Source organism: Equus przewalskii, chromosome 9 (assembly GCF_037783145.1).
Source record: "Equus przewalskii isolate Varuska chromosome 9, EquPr2, whole genome shotgun sequence".
Taxonomy (NCBI): domain Eukaryota; kingdom Metazoa; phylum Chordata; class Mammalia; order Perissodactyla; family Equidae; genus Equus; species Equus przewalskii.
In genome coordinates this window covers 25,922,506-25,945,693 of record NC_091839.1, presented here as the reverse complement: position 1 = coordinate 25,945,693, position 23,188 = coordinate 25,922,506, and the positions used below count along the sequence as shown (strand labels likewise).

At 46.6% G+C, this 23,188-nt stretch overlaps 1 protein-coding gene across 7 annotated transcripts in view; it reads left to right on the top strand.

Moving 5' to 3' along the window:
• Positions 1-23,188, top strand: part of LOC103553614 (zinc finger protein 550) — a 33,435-nt gene that overhangs the window by 7,224 nt on the left and 3,023 nt on the right. For 2 of the 7 annotated variants that reach the window (XM_070633512.1, XM_070633513.1), the window contains exons 4-7: positions 631-716; positions 15,168-15,294; positions 17,526-17,621; positions 21,320-23,083. In XM_070633512.1, coding sequence (XP_070489613.1) covers positions 631-716; positions 15,168-15,294; positions 17,526-17,621; positions 21,320-22,335 — 1,325 coding nt within the window. In that variant the 3' untranslated portion in view covers positions 22,336-23,083. Of the gene's footprint in view, positions 1-630; positions 6,612-12,259; positions 12,773-15,167; positions 15,295-17,525; positions 17,622-21,319; positions 23,084-23,188 lie in introns of those variants that run through there. The other 5 variants (XM_008524235.2, XM_070633509.1, XM_070633508.1 and 2 more) reach the window with 3 other exon arrangements.

The window sequence follows — 23,188 nt, the reverse complement described above, 5'->3', positions numbered from 1 at the left end:
GCTAACATCGACCTTAGTCTGTTCTTCTTCTAGTTCCCTGAGGTGTGAAGGTAGGGTGCTTATTTAAGATTTTTCTTTTTTTTCTTAATGTAGATATGTATCTGCTATAACCTTCCCTCTTAGGACTGCTTTTGCTAGATCCCATAAGTTTTGTGTATTGTGTTTCCATTTTCATTTTTCTCAAGATATTTTTTGATTTCCCTTTTGATTTCACCTTTGACTCATTGGTTGTTTAAGAATGTGTTGTTTAATTTCCACATATTTGTGAATTTTCCAATTCTCCTGTTACTAATTTCTATTTTCATCACATTTTGGTCAGAAAAGATACTTGATATGATTTCAGTTTTCTTAAATTTGGTAAGACTTGTTTTGTAGTCTACCATATGATCTATCCTTGAGAATTTTCCCTATGCCCTTGAGTAGAGTGTGTATTCTGCTGCTGTTTGATGGAATGTTCTATATATGTCTGTTAGGCCCATTTGGTCTATAGTGTTATTCAAGTCTACTGTCTCACTGGCCATCAAGGTTTTTTAAGATATCAAAACATCATATTATACAGAAAGTTAAAAAAAATGATTAATGTTCTCATACCATAGTCAGCATGACTCATCAGTATTTTTTTTCTTTCAGTTTGTTGGCATGGAACAGAGAATGAAGAGACTCCTTTTGAGCAGAGTGTTTCTGTAGAAGCTTTATCACAGATCAGGACTCCAAAGGTAGGTCCAGCCACCCAGAAGGCTCACCCCTGTGAGAAGTGTGTTCCAATCTTGAAAGACATTTTGCACCTGGCTGATCTACCTGAGCAGAAACCATACTTGGTTTGGGCATGTGCAAACCTACACCAGCCTCAGAAGCATTCCAATGCAGAGAAAAGGGACGTGGATAGAGCATCATTTGTAAAGAGCTGTATATTCCATGTGTCAGGGAATCCCTTCACCTGTAGAAAGACTAAAGAGGAGTTCCTGGTCACAATGGGCCTTCTCCAACACCAGATCATTCCCAACGGTGAGAAGTCAAACAAAATCACCAAGCATGGAGAGGCCTTTCATGGTGGAAAGAGTCATTACAAGTTGCGTGAATGTGGGAAAGCTTCCAGCCACAAACACAGTCTTGTTTACCACCCAAGAGTCTCCACTAGAAAAAAAGTTTATGAGTCTAGCAAATATGGGAAAGCCTTCCACTGTAAGTACTTACTTGTTCAGCTCCAGAGAGTCCACACTGGGGAGAGACCTTATGAGTGCAGTGAATGTGGGAAATCTTTTAGGCAAAGAGCCACCCTCATTATACACCAGAGAGTGCACACTGGAGAAAGGCCTTATAAGTGTGGTGAATGTGGGAAATCCTTTAGTCAATGCTCCAACCTTATCGAACACTGCAGAATTCATAGTGGAGAAAGGCCTTATGCATGTGAGGAATGTAAGAAAGCCTTTGGGTGCAAATCCAATCTTGTTCGGCACCAGAGAACTCATACTGGGGAAAAGCCTTATGAGTGCAACGAATGTGGGAAATTCTTTAGACAAAGCTTCACCCTTGTTCAACACCGGAGAATTCACACCACAGCAAGGCCTTATGTGTGTGTCCAGTGTGGGAAATCCTTTAGTCAAAGAGCCACTCTCATTAGACACCAGAGAGTTCATACTAGTGAAAGGCTTTATGAGTGCGGGGAATGTGGGAAAGCCTTTGGATCCAAATCTAAACTCGATCGGCACAACAGAAGTCACACTGGAGAAAGGCCTTATGAGTGCACTGAATGTGGGAAATCTTTCAGACAAAGCTACAGCCTTGTTGAACACCAGCGAATTCACAGTAGAACACGGCCTTTTGAGTGTGGCCAGTGTGGGAAGTCCTTTAGCAGAAGAGCCATCTTCACTAAACACCAGAGAATTCATACTGGAGAAAGGCCTTATAAGTGTGGTGAATGTGGAAAATCCTTTAGTCGCAGCACCAGCCTTATTCAGCACTGCAGTATTCACACTGGAGCCAGGCCTTATGAGTGTGGCCAGTGTGGGAAATCCTTTAGGCAAAAGTCTGTTCTCATTCAACACCAGGTAGTTCACACTGGAGAAAGGCCTTATGAATGCAGCAGATGTGGCAGATCCTTTAGCCAACGCTCCAGCCTCAATCTCCACCGAAAATTTCACACCGTGGAGAGGCCCTATGAACGCAGGAAATATGGGAAATCCTTTACTCCAACATCTAACATTTAGTGCCAGAAAGTCCACACTTGGGAAAGGCCTCAGACCTGAAGGAAATGTGCTGTCTCCTTGTTCACTGTAATGGCACTAGATGGCTTTTGTGAGGGAGCCATCTGCCTGAAGTTGAACCTCATACTTCCAAACATGCAGAGGGGTGAAATTCCCCAGGAGTTCAGACATATATGAGGTTTATAGGAGCTGCATTGCACACTCTAAACTCCCCGGGCCCTTGCCAGAGTTACGTGACTGCCAGCCTCTCTGGTAGAAGCCATCTCAACTCTACCACCTTGCACAGTGTTTCTTGGTCACCCCGATGTGCTAAGGCAAAGCAGACTTCTGTGCTGTCACTCTCCCAGTCCCTGAAGGAAATTTTGACTAGCGTGTGCCTTTACAGCAATTTCCTTTTTCTGATTGATTCAGTATGAATATGACCTAGTTTGGGCTAAGGGTGGGCTCTGCCGGAGGCTTGCAGGGAAGGCTTTTTCTTCTTCATGGAAATTGTTGGTCTCACATGACCCCTGTTGATTTTTCCAGCCTCCAAGTCATCAACTGGTGACTGTCTGCCTCACCGTCCTCTGGTTTGTGCTGTAATAAAATTCTTACTGTTTAATCTACCTTTAATCTTGGGGGTTACAGGCACTGTTTTTGGTGGGTAGAAAACAGAATTGGGCTCCATTTGTGTGAAGGGATGGATGGCTTTTGTGGGCCTTCAACTGAGTGTGCGCCTCAGCAAGGACAGTACGAGAGAGAGTAGTTCTCATTCTAGTTTTGTCCTAATTTGCATTGCTGCCCAAGACCTAGGAACCAATGCGTTGCTTTGTGGTCCTGATTTGTGTCCTGGATGCCTCCATATATTGTGAGACCATAGGTCACCCTGAGGAGGGGTCACTTGCTTTGGCAAGCTCCAGTGCCTTTGGGCATGGCATGAATTTCTTCTCTTGTTCCCCGGGGGGTGTCACACAATGCCCAGCACTGTTGAGGGGAAGCTTTTCACCAGGCTCTACAAAGGAACCAAGTGTCCTGATGTCCATATTTCTGTAGGCTATGTCACTCATCAGACCAGAGGAACCAGGTGTGAACCATGATTGGTACTGAAATCCTGGGTGTGATTAATAGGCAGTGAAGAGCCTGCAGCAAACCAGATGGACTGTGCCCCTTCTGAAGGTACGTCCACAAATCTTCCAGTGACTGTGGCTGTGAGGAATCACAGGACCTCCAGACTGTGCATCTTCTGCAGCTGAAGTCATTGTTAGAACAAATAATCTGAAGGTTTTGTGAATTCCAGTTGTCTTTCCAGTCTGTTTACCTCAAGTCCATTGCTGTAAAGGCAGGGACATGAGGACAGAGAATGGAGGGCCTGTTGTCCAGGAACGTGGCTTTTATGATCCAGCCAGTGGTCCTGTTGTCTGTTGTCCCAGATTGGAACAGCCTCCAGTGCTCGCCAGTATTTCCTGCGCTGATTCATGACTGTCCTTCCCCAGGAATAAGGAGAAATAGAGTGGAGATGGCTTAACAGTAGAGTGGAGTGGGATAGTAAACCTTCTGGTTTCCAAAAAGAGTGAGAGATCTAGATTTTTTAATTTTGAACTATTTTTTAGAAACTTTATTGAGGCATAATTGACATTCAGTAATCTACACATATTTAAGGTGTACAATTTGAAAACATTCGTCTTACTTATAAACCCATAAAACCATCATAGTCACGATAATGAGCACATCCGTGATTTTCCTTGTGCCCTTTTATAATCTTGTCCTTCCTAGGCCTACAGGAGTCCAATGATTTCCTTTCTTTAATAACAGATTAGTTTGCATTGCCTAGAATTTTACATGAATTGGATCATGAAGTGTTTACTCTTTTTTTCTGATATTTTTCACACTGCATAATTATTTTGAGATTCATCAATGTTGCTTGTATGAAGAGTTCACTGTTGAGTAGTGTTCTCTATGCATATGCCACTGTTGTTTATCCATTCATCTGTTAATGGGCAGCTGCATTGTTTCTAGTTTGCTGCTTTTAGAAATAAAGCTGCAGTGAACAGAGGCATCCAATTCTTTCTGTGGATATGTGTTTTATTTCTCTTGTGCCAATACTTCAGAGTATGTGAATGTTTCAATATTTGAGAAACTGCCACACTCTGATCTAAACTGGTTGTACCCATGTTCGCACCAATAGTACATGAGAGCTCCTGTCTCTCCACATTCTGCCAATACTTGGTATTCATTGGTCTTTTTAATTTTAGCTGTTTTAGTAGGGGTGTAATGGCATCTCACTGTGATTTTAAGTGCAGTTCTGTGATGCTTCATGACATTGGGCATTTTTTTGTGTGTTTGCCACTTGTATATCTTTTTTAATGACTTAATGCCATTTGCTTATTTTTCAATGGATGTTGGCTGATATTTTCCTTTTCATTAATAAATAAAAAGACATATGTATAACAAAGACATTTGTTGGAACTTCACTCATTCTTCAGCAGTGATATGTCATCTTTGCTAAATAGAAGTATTGTTTTTGAATACTATAAGAATATTTTCTCAATTTTTTGTGCTAGTCACAGTATAAATTCAGTAAAATAAGCAAGCCCTGTTTTGTAGTGTTGGTCAGTTTCTGTGGTGTATATACTCGCATCCTGGCCAATTTTAAGTTGCCAAAATGATGTCACTAAACCTGGAGCTGGGAAGAGACATGCAGTAGCACAGCATTGTATTCTGTTCCCACCACATGATGCAGTGGTCACGATAACCTCGGGAAGATATGTAAGAGTAAGACAGACTAAAATAATTTGGAAGTGACAACTTTTGAGTATTTACTACATTTACTTTAAAAATAGCTTCATGGAAGTATAATTGTCTTATAATAAATTGTGCATATTTAAAGTGTACAATTTGTGTTTTGATACATGCTTAAATCCCTGAAACCAAAAATTTCCTCTGTGCTTTTCAATCCATCCCTCCTAACATAAAATTGATAAAAGGACATCATCTACCCTTTGTAATGGATATTTTCAAACATGTGCTTGAAAGGAATGTGTTATAAAGCTCTGTGGCCTCATCCCCAGTCTGTTATCATTGATCAATTCATGGCCATTCTTGTTTCATCTGTCACCACACACATTACTGAATTGTTTTACTTAGAATCCCAACATCTTGTCATTCAAAGCCTAATCTCTTCAGAATGCATTTCCAAAACATAAGGACTCTTTCATAATCCTAATAACTTTTTCAAACAAAATATTTGAAGTGTCATAAAGTATATTGTCAGTGCTCAGGTTTTTTCAGTTTTCCCAAAAATATGATTATTCTTTAAGGCAATCAGACCCAAAATGAATCTCTATGACTTTTAGTAGATGTATCTGGTAAGTCTCTACTAACTTACAGATATCACTTCATTTTTAAATTCTTGGACCAGTCGTTTGTTGAAGTTGCTTAGTCGTTTGTCCATCAGAATTTGCCATGTTCTGGATTTGGGTTTTTTTGCATCTGTCTGAAGCTGTTTACCATGCTTGACCCTCCCATATTTCCTGTACACTGGATGGTAATGAGATGGATGATTGAGGTCTACTCCTGGTAGATAAATATGTAAGAGTGACACACCTGGAAACCCATGCAGTGTGACAGTGTGTTTTGCTAGAACACTGCAACTCAGCCTGGAAACAAAAGCATTTCAGTTACCATATGTTGCAGATGTCCCCAGGAGAGTGGGAGAGTGCATTTTCGTGTCACTGCAGCATATCCTAGAGACAAACATATCTCGAACCCTGTGCAACAGGTATGTGAAACTGACACCTCAACACAGCCTGTACACACACGTGCATTTACCACATCCACAACAGAAAACAAGTGTGACATACGTGGGACACCCAGCCAGCATATGCAAAGCACACGAGGGACCTGTGAGACAGGCACAGGTACCGATACACCATAGGAGTTGTGGCCACATGAAAGCACCAATACCGCACAGAGATTTGTGAGACAGGCAGGTGATAAGGATGCCCCAGGGTCTGGTGTGTGGCTTGCATGCGCATACATGGAGACTGAATATGCACACAGACAATGGCCAGACCATGTATGAAAATAGATCTGTGACCCACATCCTCTGTAGTAATCAACCCACAACGGGCAGGACTTGGTGAATAGTTGTTAGCTTCCTAAAATCTGCCCCACTTCTGACTCTGGACCAACTAGAGCAAGCCAAATGTGTTCCCCTAGCTAATCACATAGGATGTGTTGCTGCTAGTTAGCCCGCCTCCAGCCTCCCCATGCTAACGGCCTCCGTCAGGGAGTTCCTGAAGCTTTCTCTTCTTTCATCATCAAATTTTCCCATATTGCTGTCTGCCTTTGAGTGTCTGCCAAAGCAAGCGACGGTGACTGTCTTGCTGTAGCAAACTGTGAATAAATAGCCTATAGCTTTTGCTTGTGCTCATTTGTGATGGTTTTCATTTATTTCTGCAACATGCACACACATACAATCACACAGTCTCCATGTACTGAGTGTGACAATGCGGGGACTGTGTGGTTTGGAGAGAACCACTCTCCCCATCATTCTACAGGCTTGATGAAGCACTGATGGGGGTCAGAATAGGGTGCAGGTGCACACCTTGGCACAACCTGGAGGCTCACAGTTTGGATGATTGAATGTGAGTGCATGGGGACACGGGGTTGGGGGTAGAAGCCATCCAGAGGCCCAGTAGCAGACTTCACTCAGAAATTGCTTCCCCAGTTAGAGGCATCTCAGCTACAATTCCATTATGTCCAGAGGCCACGTGGCCCTCCCTCAGTAGGCCAACATAGAAATTCTTCAGGAGGCCTCAGTGATTCAGTGGTACTCTCTACAGCTTTCCCAGTGACTGAGCAATAGGTTCTAATCTCATGCAACAATCCAAGCCTACTGGCACCCTCTGACTCTTCAGGCATTGGTGACCTTAAAGAACATCACTGTGTCCTTCACCTGGGAGAAATAAGGGGATTTGGACCTGCCCCAGAGGACACTGTAGCAGGATATGATGGAGAACTGTGAACTCCTGGCGTTCCTTGGTAAGACCTCACCTCTCTGCCATGTGGACAACCCAAGGCTTCCTTCCTGTTTCCACCTTTTGCTCATGGGTGGCTGCTAAGCACCGCCTCTCGAGCCTTCCTGTGTCTACCCACGGCCCCTGCTGTTTTCTGTGTTCTAGTCTCACATCCTTTTGCCTGGTCTTCCTGTGTCTGCATCAGGAAACATCAGACAAGAAATATGCCTTCTGAACACAATCTTAACCCCAGGGCCCAGCAACTCTGTCCTCAGTTGGAGGTCCTTATTCCGGAATCCACAAGAGAGAGGCTGACTAGCTCAGCCTGGTTAAGGCAATTATCCCCAAAGCCTAGTTAGCAGGGCCGTGGGTGATGGGCTGTTCTCAGAAAAGCGGCTGAGTCAGGCAGACCTCCAGGTGGTATTTGCCATCAGCGCCTTCCGGGGATCTTCCTAAACAACACAATCTCGGTAAAAATGCTCCTGGTGTCTACATGATCTTCCCTGTTTCCTGAAGCCCAGGCCACACCCCTCTGCTGGAGAGTGCCCAGAAACGTCTTCACATGGCGTGGATGATCTCCCTGAGAAAGACGATCCTTTCTCCCTGCTCTTTTCTGCCTGAATGATTTCAAGAGGAAGTCTCTGTTCAGCACTTGGTCATTGATGCTGCCCTGGCTGTGGATAATTTCTCTTTTTAATGAGAGAACAGCTTTAGACTCACAGCATTCAGCAGGCAGCGTGAGCTCGCTGGGACTTGATTTTATTATTTCAATTTCATCGCTGTGTTTTGAGGGCAGTTCTCCATTTGCAGCCAATCAAACTGATTTTCCAATTTACCAGAGCAATGAACAATTCCCTTTTAGAATATATCTATTTAAGGTAAATAAAAAGCAGATCCATTTAAATTGGAGCCAGTAATATCAATGGCCACAGCTAATGTTTCCTGACACTGAGTACATGTTGGGTCTGTTCCAGGCACTGTTGATGGCCACTCATTTAAGACTCATGACATCTCTGTCCTCTCAATGTCAGGAAAATACAGCCAAATGCAGTAAGTTCCTCATCAAGCTCAACTTACTCACTTTAGAAGATGCCCCTCCCTTGTGAGATGCCATCCTCTCCCTTCTTTGGTGGTAAAAGTTCTTTCTTTTATGAAATGTGGGTGAGAGGAAATGATAGTTGATGTCTGTGAGATGTTCTTTTTGGAGCAAATTTCTGTGTGGGCTTTCTAGTTTTAAAATTCTTTTTAGTGGTTCATGAAATGCTGACATCTGGGTATCACCAAATCATCCCCTTTCATAGGCTCTTCCCCCTATTAACTTCTCTCACTCATACCGCCCCCCACACCTGCCTTCATGGCCCGCTTCCGCTAAGGCTGCTGGCTTCACACAGCAGCTGCACATCGTTTCCTTCTTTGTGTAGCACCCAGGAGCCCAGCTCCTGAGGCCCACTGATGGTGTTGAATTCCAGCTCCGCTGCTCGTGAGCTGTGTGACCCTGTGCAAGTTAATGAACCTCTTTGCGTGTCCATTTCCTCCTTAGTAAAATGGATAACACGGTATCTACTGCTCAGGACTGTATTAGGATAAATTGGTTAATGTATGAAAAGTGCATAGGACAGCGCCTGGTGCTCCCTAACTATGGGCCTGTTGATGGTTATGATCCCTGCTGCAGTCATCGTCATCATTGTCATCGTCATCATCATTTTACCAGGACTTGGCCCCTTCCAGAGCAGTATTGCGTAGCTTTGTGATTATACAGCACAGATGCCAGAGACGGCCAACCTGGGTCTCCAGCTTGGATCAACTGCTCATCAGTTCCCCGCCTTTCAGCAGTTACGTTGATCTCCCTGAGCCTCGGTTTCACCCTGTGGAAAATGGTGCCTGTCAGCCACCTGCTTCATAGGAGGCTGTGAGGAAAACTCAAAATAGAATCCTTTAGTGCAAGGCCTACAGGAAGAGATTCCTAACACTTTAATGTGAAGATACATACCACGTTTCTGAATAAGGAGACCAAAGTGTGTGTTCACAAGGGCAGCCAGAAGCTGAGTATATGTGTGCCACTGCAGGCTTCAGACTGCAAGGGCACCCCTGCCTCTGGACTTCTGTGGGAAGCTCCTCAGTGTGGCCTCCCTGCTTCTCTCTCACATCAAGTTCCAGTGTGGGTCAGCTTGGAGCTCTGGACCAGTTATTCAGGGACCCAGGTGCCTTCTAATGTCCCCATCTAGCTTTGTGTTTGCTCTGGCATCATCTAGGTTGCATAGGGGAAATGAAAGGGGAGGGCAGAAGTCACACCCATTTGCACACAAACATCACTTCCACTCACATTCCATTGACAGGAAGTAGGCGTTGGGCCACACCAGGGTGCTCAGGTCTGGGAAATGTGGTTCAGCTGTGTTCCTGAGGAGATGAGAAAATGGGCTTGCTTTACAATCCCATTGGACATTGGGAATATGAACCCCTCCTTCCAGAAGGTGTTTTCTAATTAACCTAATTTATTGGATCTGAAATATCCTGTGTACCAGCTACTTTTAAAAAATACTCAACCTACTCTTGAAAAATAGAGTGATAATCATTCCTGTGTCATTGGGTTACTTGAGGATGTAATGAGATAATGCAGAGAAGTGCATAGTGTTGTGCCTTATTCATAAGAAATGGCTCAGCAAAAGTAAACTATTAGTATTATCCATGTAGTAATATTAATCATAATGAAAAATAGTAATATCGTATGTTTTCTCATAGACTGTCTTCCCGACTCAAGAAAAAAGGGATATTTCTTCCCCTTGAAATTACTATCTCTTTTATACTCTGCATCCCATCCTTTCCCACATTCTCCATTCATTTCTTCATCCTCCTCTTTGTCCATCAGACTCTCAGAGGCATTTCCTTGTATTATGTCTCCATGGCCTTTGTGTACTCAAAATACTAACATGATATTTAGACTTGTCTGTCTCACAGCTGACTGCAGAGGCAGCTGGAGGCTTTGCTGCCATGTGTGGCCTCTTCCCACTAGCCATCCTTCAGGCTGCTCAGCCAGCCAATAAGTGTCCGTGGCCAGCACCTAATCAGATCCTGAGTCTGTTCCAAGTGCTCCCCCATCTCCTCTACCCAATGTCTTCCCTTGAATGTCTCAAATGCACCCTGAGCTCATCATAACAGAAATTCATCATCTTGCCTATTACTCCACATTCCCAATTTCAGTGAATAGTCTTGCCATCCAAACAAGTTTGAAATCCAGATTCACCCTTTGGCCATAATACTCCACACAGTGCTGAGAAATTATGTCTGGATCACATAAGCCCGCTCTGATGTCTGGGTGTCTCTCTCCTGTGATTGGGTCGTAATGTTACTAGTATTTTCTATCCAATATCAATCTGCCATGCATCTTTTATCTATTGTGTTAGCACTCAATGATGATCATTGGGTAGTTAATTATTTTATGAGCTGTTGAAACATTTGTATCCTACTTCTATTGCTATTTCTGCATTTATTAGCTAAAAATCCTTTATAAGGAAGAATTTTCCATAATCTCCTGTTACCTCAGAATACAGTCTGTACAGAAAAGAGAAGAAAGAGCTTGATACCTTCATTCTATTTAGCAATTTTCAGAATAATTATTTGGATCACTAACATCATCCTCAAACAATAAGCAAATGTTTATCTCAGGGATAAGACGCCCCCTTTGTACACATGATCAGACCATGATCATGCCAGCCACTGTCATAGTAGGAAAAAGCATTTGGTAAATGGCTCTTCTTTTCAGATACGTCTAAGATTCTAAAATGAATTGTATCTATCTTAGTCTTTTTGGGCTGCTATAAGAAAATACCATAGACTGGGTGGCTTATAAACATCAGAAATTTATTTCTCACAGTTCCAGAGGCTGGAAGTCCAAGATCAAGTCTCTGGAAGATTCGATGTCTGGTGAGAACCCATTTCCTGGTTCATAGACAGCCTTCTCTCTGTGTCCTCACATGGTAGGAAGGGCAAGGGAACTTCCTGGGGCTTCTTTTATAAGGGCACTAATTCCATTCATAAGGGCTCTGGTATCTAATCACCTTCCAAAGGTCTCATCTCCTATTACTATCATATTAGGCATTAGATTTTCAACATATGAATTGAGGGGAAAACAAGCATTGGGACCATAGCAGTATCGATGTCAAGAAATTGAGTTAGAAATATTATATGGAAAAAACAATGGGCCTTGCTGGGGTTGGAACATAAACACTGAGATGTATCTGTGCAGGAAGAATGTGTGTGTGTGTATGCAACGGGGCGGGGGGTGGGGGGACAGGCAGAATGCCACATTGTCTACTTCCTTCTGGGCCTCCTGACATCCCTCATCCATTTCCCCCGTCATGACCCTGGCTGAACTCTTCTCTTCTGTGTCCCTTGATTGCACATACTGAAGCCTACAAAATTGACTCGGAAGCTTTGATCTACATATAGTTAAAGAGTAATAAGATAATATTTGTTGGTTGAAAATATTATTGAAACTATAAACTATTGAACGCACGTATTTCGTGACTGAATGACATTGCAGTGTGTGCATTCAGGTTTTTCTTTGGGTTCCTGTTCTGCTGAATGGAGTCTATAACATATTTTCTCCCTTTTTTAAGTAATATATTTTTAAAAAATAGAAGGGCAGAATAAATATAAAGATACTTGGATAATATAAGCTTAAAATTATAATTTATTTCAGACTTTCCTCATTTATGTAAATTAAATCCACTGTATATATCCCACACAGAATTTTGAAGAACTTCACAAGTTTATTTAAAAATTTATAGAAAACAAAGTTTTCTCTATCGTTCCCCTGTTTCAGGGACATCCAATATCTTCCTCCCCAACATCTCAGTAACAGCCTTCTGTAACGTCTTTTCTCTCTTGACCCTGAGCCAACATACAAAACTCACAAAATTGGCTCTAAAGCTTCAATCTGCGTATATTTGAAGAGCAACAAGGTGGTTATTAGTTCGCAGCTATGACTCCTACTTTGTATCTGAATGACATATCTTGTTACTCCCTCATATTGTGACTGGCACTTGCACCATTGGGAACGTCTGAAATAACAAGATGGAGAAAACACTGCTGAGAAATCTGGGCGCGTCCCCTTTAGGAACATCCGATGCCTCTCTTCCTCCGCTGGAGCCTCTGCACTCCCTTTCCCAGGGCGCCTCTCCGGGCCTCTGCGCCCTCGGCTCCTGGAAAGAGCACAGCGTCCCTTGCCTGGTGGGATGCAGAATAAAAACTACATTGCCCAGAAGGCTGTACTCCGCGGGACAGCTGTCTGTGCCCGACCGTTGTCGAACCGGAAAGGGGCGTGGCTGGCCCGTATTGACAGAGGCGGCGCGGGGATGGACGTGTTTGTGCCGGGGCGGGGGTCTGTCCACACCCGCGGTGAGCCCCGCGCCGCTTGTTTGGACGGAAGGCGGAAAGACAGAGAGGAGGACGCACCTCGGCCCCTTTGTAGGACTTGAGGGAGGGTCGGCTGAGCCCGCGGGACGCTCCCTGCCCCCGGCGCGGCCCTGCTGTCCCCACGGTCCAATGGCTCCGCCGCTGGACCCCCTGCAGGTTAGTGGACTGTGCCCCAAGCCCCTCGCCCGCTAGGACCCCACCCGCGTGGCCACGGCGCCTGACGTGCGGGATGGCGGCGTCCTGTGACCCTTCGCCTTGCCGTCTCCCGGCCGTCGTTTCTCTGAGCCTCAGGATTGGGGGCTGTCGGCTCCAGGGTCCGAATCCAGGTCAGGGGCTACCGGGGGACGGTCCCATTTCTTCAGCCAATAGAATGCTGTGTGGAAGGGAGAGATGTGGCTTCTGGAACCCACTCCGCCCCACGACCCCGCGCCGTGCGCGTGGAACGACCTGCAGGGAGGAGCGAGGGGGCAGAATCTGGAGACTTCCCTGTGGGTTCTGGCCGCGCCCCTTCCCGAGGCTGTGACTAGGAGCAAGTGCCCCTGCTGCCCTTAGCTTCTATTTTCTTGGTTATAAAATAGGAATATTAACGGTGCTTTTTCCTGAGTTGAGGGAACTGGAAAGTGTGTATGGGTTTGTGTCTCCCACTGCCCAGCACGGTCCAGGGAGCATCGCTCCGGCGCTGTTTCCAGAGATGTCTCCTGGGCCTGTGTTGATTTTACAGGCTCACCCAGCAGGAGTCTGACTCTCGGCCCTCCCTGGCCTCTGGCCTCTACAGGGATCCGGCTTGGGTTGGGGAGAGGCAGGAGCAGCGTTTTGGGATTGCTGCTATGTGAGGGCTGAAACGGTGGCGGGACAGTCTGGGAGCCATAAAGGCCAAGGAATTTATCTTTCAGTTTACAGCAGGTAGAACTGGCTTCCCACTGACAATAGTGAATCTATTTCCCTTTTTAAGACGTTCAGTTATATTAGAAAAGTGAGTCCATTCAAGTGGTCAGTGATGATCGTGTGCAGGAGTGTGGTAACTCTCCAGCAGTCATCCCGAGTAGCCTCATGGTAGCCCTGATCACTGTTGGGGATTGTCTTATTGGTTAATTTCCCGTCCAGGTGAAGGTCCCTCCCTCACTTTATTGCAGACTCACTCCAGTGTCCCCTCCTTAAAGAGGTCTCCGTTGCCCCATCTAAAGTGGTCTATCATCTCTTTAATCTCCTTGCTCCATTTTCTTTCCTTTGGAATGTTCAGGGCCCTCTGACAATGTCTTGCTCATTTATTTAGTTGTTTGCGTAGGATCCCTTTCCAGTCCCAGAATGTGTCTCTTGCTGGTCTATGCCAAGACCTAGAATGGTCTGGGCTTGTAAAAAGCACTCAATAAACGGTTGAATGAATGGGCCTCCCCTTTAGGGGCTCTCATCACACTCATAATAAATACTCACACCCTCCCCTCACCCCCCACCCCCTGCCGCGGCCCACAGGGCTCCACTAGATCTGCGCCTGCCTCTCCCTCCATGCTTCTTCTGTTCTTCCCTTGCTCACTGCACCCAGCCATACTTCCAGAACTTGCCAAACTTCTTCCCATTTTGCAGGCTTTGCCCTCGCACTTCTCTTTGCCTGGGTCCCTGTCCTCAGGTCTCTGTAGGGCTGTCTCCCGGCCCCCTTACTGTGTGTCGGTCACCTCTTAGGATCATCTTTTCCTCTGTTTTAGCTCTAGCTAAGGTACCGCAGCCCCCACCTGCCCATCTTCTGGTAGCTCTGTGCCACCTTTTGCCAGATGTTCAAATCCTGCCTCTGCCCCTTAAATGTGAGATTGTGGGTGACTTTCTAGAGCTGCCTGAGCCCCAGGCTGCTGGCTGTGACATGGAGGTGATGATGGCATTTACCTCATGGACTGTGGGAGGATTTTTAGTAGAAGTCACAAATGACATTGAACACTTACTGGGACCAGGCACCCCAGTACTTGCCATGGGAACACTTTCTCTTTAGTTCTCAGAACTGCCTGGGGAAGTGGCAATGATCATTGTATTGATGTGGAATCGAGGCATAGAGAAACACTGTAATGTCCTCCCCATGGTACACAGCTGGCAAGAGGCAGATTCAGGAGTCCTGATTCAAACCCTGGGAGTCTGGCTCCACAGCAAGATCTTTAGTCACTTTACCTCAGTCTGTGAAGCCCTCAGCCCGGGGCGGGCACGCGGCGAGGACCAGGGAGGCTCAGCTGCTGCTGTTTTCATTGTTGGAGTTGTCATCATGATCATTTTCCCCATTGCTCTGACGTCCCAGAGCACTTACCATCTGCTCCCACAGCCCTCACAGGAACACCACTGTCTCTTATCTCCAGTGGCCTCCCCCATGGGAGGCTTTTCTCTCAGCCACACAATTGCATTGTGTCCAAAGGCCACGTCCACCTCCCCCTTGAGCCCAAAACTGAACTCACCCCTCAGAAGGCCTTGGTGATTTGGGCCTGGGTCTCTCTGCACCTTCACCAGTGACTAAGTGACAGGCTTTTATCTCATCCAGCAGCACAAGGCCAACATCACTACCTGTTTGACTTTCCAGGTGTTGGTGACCTTCAAGGATGTGGCGGTGACCTTTACCCAGGAAGAGTGGGGACAGCTTGACCTGCATCAGAGGACCCTGTACCAGGAGGTGATGCTGGAGACCTGCAGGCTCCTGGTCTCACTGGGTAAGGGCTTACATGTCACCCCTGTGGGGGACCTCAGCCTCCTTGATTCCTGGCTGGTCAAGGAGGTCACAGGAGCCACCGTCCCTCCTCCCCACAGCCCCTGCAGTTTTCTTGTCCCTTCTCCTGCCTGGTCTCCCTGTGTCTGCATCAGGGATCGTTGGGTCAGAAACAAGGTCCTTCTGAACACAAACCCTCACCCAGCTCCCAGGACACTGGGGCCTCAGTCTGAGGTCCTTATTCTGGATTCCACAGAAGGGGAGCTGACTGACTCAACCAGTCTGGGTCAAGTGTCCCCACAGCCCAGTTGGCTGGGCCATGGGTGATGGGCTGTTCTCAGAAGAAAGGGTGAGTCAGGCAGACCTCCAGGTGGCATTTGTCATCAGTGTGCCTCAGAGATCTTCCTGAACAACACCATCTTGGTAAAAAGGCCCCTGGTGTCTACGTGATCCTCACATGTTTCCTGTAGCCTGGGCCACAATCCTCCATTGGTACAGATGATTTTAGAGGGTGCACAGGGATGTCATCAAATGCCACAGGTGGACACTCTGAGAAAGCCGATCCTTTTCCCTTCTCTATCTGACATGCTGATTGTTGTCAAGAGAAAGTCTCAGATCAGCGCTGAGTCTTTCATGTCTCCCAGTGGTGGCTAATTTCTCTCTTCAGCAGAGGGAGCAGCCTCCAGCTCACAGCCCTGAGTAGGCCGCATGAGCTCACTGGGACGTTAATGGCATTATTTTGATTTCATTGTTGTGTTTTGAAGGTAACCTTCTATTTGTGGGAAGTGAGAGTGACTTTCTCATTTACCAGAGCAAAACAGGGTTCCCTTTTAGAATAAAATATTTAGGAAAAATAAAATGTGGGTCAGTTTATGATGGCAGACTGTGCTCTGCAGACCCATCACTCTGAGTTCAGGTGGGAAAGCAGACATCAATTCTTAGATGAACTGTGATGAGTTGCAGAAAGAAAAAATAAGAGTATTTAGGAATATATAACCAGGGGTCATAATCTATCGTGGGTACTTTGAAAATGGCTCCTTAAGAAGTGACGCTGGAGCTGAGACTTGAAGGCTGAGTAAGAGCTAGCTGGGAGCAGCAGTGGAGGTGGAGTTCCAGATGGAGGGACCAGCAGAAGAGGCCCTGAGGTGACGGGGAGCTCTCCTCCTGGCAGAGCCAGAGGAACGTCTGATTCATGTTTTCTCCTGCCCCGTCTCTGAGCTCGGTGCCAGGGACAAAGCACACATAGGGAACCTTCCTGAGAGGTGTCTGCACGAATCCTGGGCTGTGGATCAGAGTCTGCCAGTTGAGACTTCTGTGGGTCCTGGTATTTCAGTCATTGGACTTATATACAGAACTCTCCTATGTTTTACTCCCCCCATCCATTGAGATGTATTTGGCTGCCTCCAACAGAAGACCAGCTCAAACTGGCTTCCCCCAAAGGAACTTTACCACCTCACCTAATGAGAAGCCCCAAGGCAGTGGTGGATGTAGCAGTGCAGTTACATCATCAGTGATGTGAAGGTTCTCTCTGCTCTCCGTGGACCAGGCTTCTGCCTTTTCCTCAGCCTGGCTCCCTGGGGGATGTAGGATGCTGCTGCAGTGGCAGAGGCAGTAGGCCCCCTTGTTCAGTCCTCCCCTCCTGCATGAGAATAAAAGCTTTCTCTTCACAATGAGAATCCAGCTCAGGTTACCTGCCTACCTCAGATTACCAGTGATCAAGGATGCCATTCACTGATTTATTTCCACCAACAGTTTTTGCTAGTAATTTCTCTCTGGGCATCAGTTCCCTGGGGTGATTTCAGAAATACTGATGCCGAGGCCTCACCCCAAGAAATTTTGTTTTATTGGGTTTAAGGTTGGAATCAGACATCCCTAGGTGGTTCTGAAGGATGTTTGAGAACCAGTGACTTAGATTAATTACAAAACATCTGGAAGGAGGGCCTCAACTTCCTGGCGTCCCAGGGCTGTGTGTGAAGTGGTATGCACCTGAACAGTGTTGGCTTCCACTGATAAAATTCAAGGGCAATGGTGTTGCACAGACAGCACTACGCTCTACAGCTGTTACAGCCCGAGTGGGATTTGTGCCCTTGGTGTCCACGTCACAAATCAGCATTTTCTTTTCTTTGGGAGCAGATTTATGCATGGTCTTGTTCCTGTCATGAAACCCCAGACGAATGAAAAGTTTTTTTTCTTCTCATCAAAACACTTGTGTCCTCTTTCTTTCTCCATCAACAGGGCATCCAGTTCCCACACCAGAGTTTTTCCCTCTGCTGGAGCACAGGCAGGAGCTATGGACGGTGAGGACAGGCCTCTCACATAGCCCCTGCCCAGGTAGGAGCTTTCAGACCCTCAGGGGACCACTGCCTCAGAATTTGGGGACCTCCATGTTGTGACCTTCTGGGGGCCTGGATCTTTCTCTCACACACTAGAGTGTGCACCAGCAGGTCAGCTCTGAACCACAGTTATTCAGGGACTCAGGTGCCTTCTATCGTCAACAGGTAGCTTTAAGATTGCTCTGGCATAAGGCAGCTGGCGGAGGGGAGACGAGAGAGGAAGGGACAGAGACACACCCGGGTGCACACATACTCACTTCCACATAGTCCACTGACACAAGCTAGGTGTTTGGCCCCACCTGGGACCTCAGGCCTGGGGATGTGGTTTAACTGTGTACCCGAGAAGGGCCGATGGGCTTGGCTTGTATTATCTCACTCAGTCCTGCTGTACTCAGCCTACCTTCAGAAAATCAGAGAGAGAATAATTTCTGTGTGATTGGTTGTTTGAGGATGTAATGAGATAGCGCAGCAGACAGCTCAGTACAGTGCCTGGCCTATAGTAAGGGTCAACAGAAGTCAGCTTAGTCGTAGCCACGTAATTATCTTAATTATAATGAAAGATAGTAATATCACACGTTTCCTTCTGGACTCAGAGGAGAGGGAGCCTTTCCTCCCCTTGAAATTACTCTCTACACTACATGCTGTATCCCACTCTTTCCTGCCATCTCCATCCATTCATCCATCCTCCTGTTTGTCCATCAGACACTCAAGGGCAGCTCCTTGCGCTGTATCTTCCTGCCCCTTCTGCCCTGAAAAACACCCACATGACGTTCGGCCTTTTCTGCCCACATCCATGCTGCTGAGTGTAGCTGGAGTCATCCACCCAGTGAGCTGGATCACTGCTGAGTCCCAGGCTCTTTTCTCTCTGGGTCCTTCTCGCTTCTCAGCCAGCCTGGGAGTGTCTTTGGGCAGCCCCACCGCCCATGCTCTGTTCCAAATGCCATCCCCACTGCCCCCAATCCCATGGCTCCACTTAAGTGTCTCAGAGGCACCTCAAGCTCCTCAGCCTTAGAAGACACTTGTGACGCCCCCTCCTCCCATCCCCAGTTCAGAGAATGTTCTGCCATACAAGCAGGCTAGAAGACTGGAAACCCCTCAGACGGCACCTCAGCACCCCTCCCTCCATCAGACCCAGCATCCATCCATCTCAAGGCCTTCCATTTGATATTCTCCACATTTCCTGAAACCGTCACCTCCCCCACTTTCATTGGCTCATCACCAACACCCTAGTCCAAGCTCTCATCAAAAGATGAGATGATGCCAGATACTCCCACCAGGTCTTTCCACATCTCTTCTGTGCCTCTGCAGCCACTCAGACATGTTCCAAATCATCACCTCTTCCTCAGTCACTGTATCTCAGCATGAAATCAACTTAACGTTAAAAATAAAGGCTACGTACTTTTGCTTCTTGCTCCTGAACCCTTCGAGACTCATTCATGTCTGTCCCACACCTGTGGCTTCCCTTGTCATCTGTGGAAGACCTTTACCTCTGATCATTGCCGGTGCTGCCTCCTTCATTCCTTCGGCCCTCTGGGGAACTTGCTTCTTCACTTATTTTCTGCCTTGTCTGTATCTTCATCCTTTCTCTACTCAGCCTAAAAATGGGCTCCAGTTGCTTACACTTGGAAAAAGAAAACAAACACAAATGCTTTCTGTCAGTCATAGACCACAACTAGCGTTGACTCTACTTATAAAGCTGAGTTACTTGAGGGAGTTGTCTCATTTTGGGAAAAGATGTATACACCTGAATTCCATACCTATTGTTTAAAATCTCCTAATTTTTTAATATCAGAAGTGTACAATGATGTGCACAAATCTTAAGGGTTCAGCTTAAATTTTTACATATGTATAAACTGAAATATTCTCCACCCCAGTCAAGATTTAGAATATTTCTAGGACCTGGGGCCAGCCCCGTGGCCTACTGGTTAAGTTTGGCATGCTCGGCTTCAGCGGGCTGGGTTCAGTTCCTGGGAGCAGACCTACACCACTCATCCGCAGCCATCATCATGCTGTGGCAGTGACCCACATACAACATAGAGGAAGACTGGCACACGTGTTAGCTCAGGGCGAATCTTCCTCAAGCAAAAAGAGGGAGATTGGCAACAGATGTTAGCTCAGTGCAAATCATCCTCAGAAAAAAAAAAAAAATTTCCAGGGCCTTTCAGGCTCCTGGTGCCCCATCCTTTTATGGTGGGGAGAGGTGTCTTGAACAACAGAATTTATTTTTCTCACAGCTCTGGAGGCTGCAAGTCCAAGATCAAGGTGTCAGAAGCATTGGGTTCTACCAAGGCCTCTCAGCTTGGCTTCTACAACAAGATGGTTTCTTCTTGCTGATGTCATTGCGGTCATCCCAGCTGCCCAGTGGAACGATGAGAATAATAACATGTTAGTCAGAGGTCTCCAGAGAATCAGAACCAATAAGATGTGTATATATGTAGAGATTTATTTTAAGGAATTGATTGTGAGGGCTAAGCGATTTTGAAGTCTGAAAGGCAGGCCAGTAAGCTGGGGCAGTTGATGTTGCTACCTTGAGTCTGAAGAAAGTCTAGAGGCAGAATTCCTTCCCTTCCAGGGGATCTCAGTCTTTTCTCTTAAGGCCATCAAATGACTGGATGAGGCCTACCCACATATGAAGGGTAATCCGCTTTGCTCAAAGTCCACAGATTTAAATGTTAATCACATCTAAAAAGGACCTCACAGCGACATCTAGAATGGTATTTGACCAAACAGCTCAGCACAGTAGCATAGCCAAGTTGACATATAAAATTAACCATCACAAATGATAGGGATAATGAGGCACAATTTAGTAAACACTCAGGCTATATCAAGAATCATGTAGAGCGCTTTACAGGCATTTTCTCATTAAACCCCTGTGAGAGCCTGAGAAACTGAGCATCTCCCAGTCTCTCAAATGAGGAGTTATGACTTGAAGAAGAAGGTAATTCCCCCAGGATCAGCTCACCTGATAGAGGCAGGGCTGGAACCGACGCATTCTGGCTCCAGACCCTCATTCTGAACCATCACGCTGATGCCTCTCCACAGAGCAGAACCTTCTCTTGTACTGTTGGGCCCTGTGACCCTCATTCCCTCCTCCTCTGTGGTCTTCATCCCCTTCCTCTTACTGCAAACACCTCTTCAGTGTGGGCTTCCCCAGGCATCGGGTGCCCTTTCTTCCTTTAGTTCCTAAGCACTCTCCACTGGTGAATCTGTCCATGCTTACTCCTTATATTTCAGTCCAGCCCCATCCTCTCTTTTCCTCTTTCTGGCAAGTTTGACTTCTCCATCAGGACCCAGCTCATGGGACACCCATCTGGGAACGTGACCTCTTTTTCTTCACAGTCTTGTTGGGTGCTGCTTCCGTATGCTCTCATAGCACCAAGACATCAGTTCTTGGGGTAAATGCCCCCAGACAGTGTTATTAAAACTGCCCTCTCTCCCCTACTCTGGGCTGTGAGGAGGGGTCTCAACTCCACATCCATGTCCTCTGGTCCAGCCTGCCCTGCAGATTTTCCCTTTAATAGTATCAAAGTTAGAAGGACCACAAAAAGTAATTGGAAACCTAGGTTATGAAGATGTAAAAGCACAGCCAATGTCAGAGGTGCTATTTTCTTCCTCATTTGCCCCTGAGGTGTTGCTTTTGTTTCTCCTATATTTGCATCACTAAAAGTGCCCCTTCGTGTATTGGATTCTCTTCAGGTGACACAACAAAACTTCAGACCAGAGAGCCAAGCACATCTCAGCTGGTTTTGCCTGAGGGAGACTTGCTCCAGGGAAGCCTGACTGAGGGATCTTCAAGGGACTCCAGGTTGGGACAAGCCAAGGATGAGGAAGGGCTTCTGGAAATGCAGAAAGGTCAATGGAGGCCAGCAACAGAGCCCCACAAAGAGACCCATCCTGGGGAAATAAGCCTTGAAGATTGTCATTTGGGGACACATGATAGTCTGCATTCCAGGGTGTTACAGGAGAGAGTCCCTCAGGGAGATGTCCTCCATGAACGTGACCCACAGGGACCAGAAAAAGGCCCCACGATTCATGCTGGAAGTAACCTGTACAAATGCAAGCAATGTGGGAAAGGGTTTAACAGGAAGTGGTACCTTGTTCGACATCAGCGGGTTCACACTGGCATGAAGCCCTATGAATGCAATGCGTGTGGGAAGGCCTTTAGCCAGAGCTCAACCCTCATTCGGCACTACCTCATTCATACCGGGGAAAAACCATACCAGTGCATGGAGTGTGGGAAGGCCTTCAAACGCAGGTCCTACCTCCTGCAGCACCATCCAATTCACACTGGGGAGAGGCCCTACGAGTGCAGTCAGTGTGGGAAGGCCTTCACCCACCGCTCTACTTTCATTCGGCACAGTAGGACCCACACTGGAGAAAAACCCTTTGAGTGCAAAGACTGTGAGAAATCATTTAGCAATAGGGCACACCTAATTCAACACTCCATCATCCACACTGGAGAGAAGCCCTATGAGTGCAGTGAGTGCAGAAAGGCCTTCAGATGCAGCTCAGAACTCATGCAGCACCAGCGGGTTCACACTGGGGAGAAGCCCTATGAGTGCACCCAGTGTGGCAAGGCCTTTCACCGGAGCACCTACCTCCTTCAGCACTCTGTCATCCACACTGGGGAGACACCGTACAAGTGCCTCGAGTGTGGGAAGGCCTTCAAACGCAGGTCACACCTCCTGCAGCACCAGCGGGTTCACAATTGAGAGCCTGCGAGCACCTGACTGTGGTAAGGCCTTCACCCACTGCTCGTCTTGTCTTGCAGAAGGGGATCCACACTGGAGGAGAAAACCCTTTCCGTGCAAAGAATGTTGGAAAGGTTTTTTTGGTCAGCTCTTCAGACACATGAGTAGTCACATTGGAGAGAAGCCCTGTGAATGCAGTGAATGTAAGGAAGCCTTCAGCTGCTGCTCCGCCCTCCCTCGCCATCAAAGGATTTGTACCAGAGAGAAATGTGCGAAGGTGTGTCACCAGTGTGTCCACCTCTGTCAACATCAGAGAACATACAGGCAAGACATTCTGAATATAACTACTGAGGACAGTCTTTAGCCAGAAGAAAAAATCTTACTTGCCATCTGAGAATTCATAATGAAGAGGAACACGTAATTGTCATGGCTGTGAGAAAACCTTCCGTGACAGCTCTTATCATGTAGGGTCATACTGGGACTAGAAGTAGCTCAGGCTTTCCCGTACCTGTGAGAAAGCGTAGAGGAGGCTGGCCCAGCAGCTCCTGTGCACTTACCGCCACCTTCAGCCACAGGTACCCCTTTGGTTTATGCTTAGAAAGCCATCTCAGGATTATTTCAGAAAGAAAAGTAAAAAGGAGAAGGAGGAGATGGAGACAGAGACCATAAACGGAAAAGACAAATGCCTTCACAAACCCTTTCGGACTCCCTGCCGGGCCTCTTGCAGTGTCTCATCAGTTCTAATTTTCCGTGGGGGAACGTTTGAGAGGTAAAGGATCTCAGCCCTTCTACTTGTTTCTTATATGTATTCACTGCTGTCTTGTCAGGGAGGCTGGACAGTGAGGGCAGCTCTACAAATGTTTGTGGGGAGCCT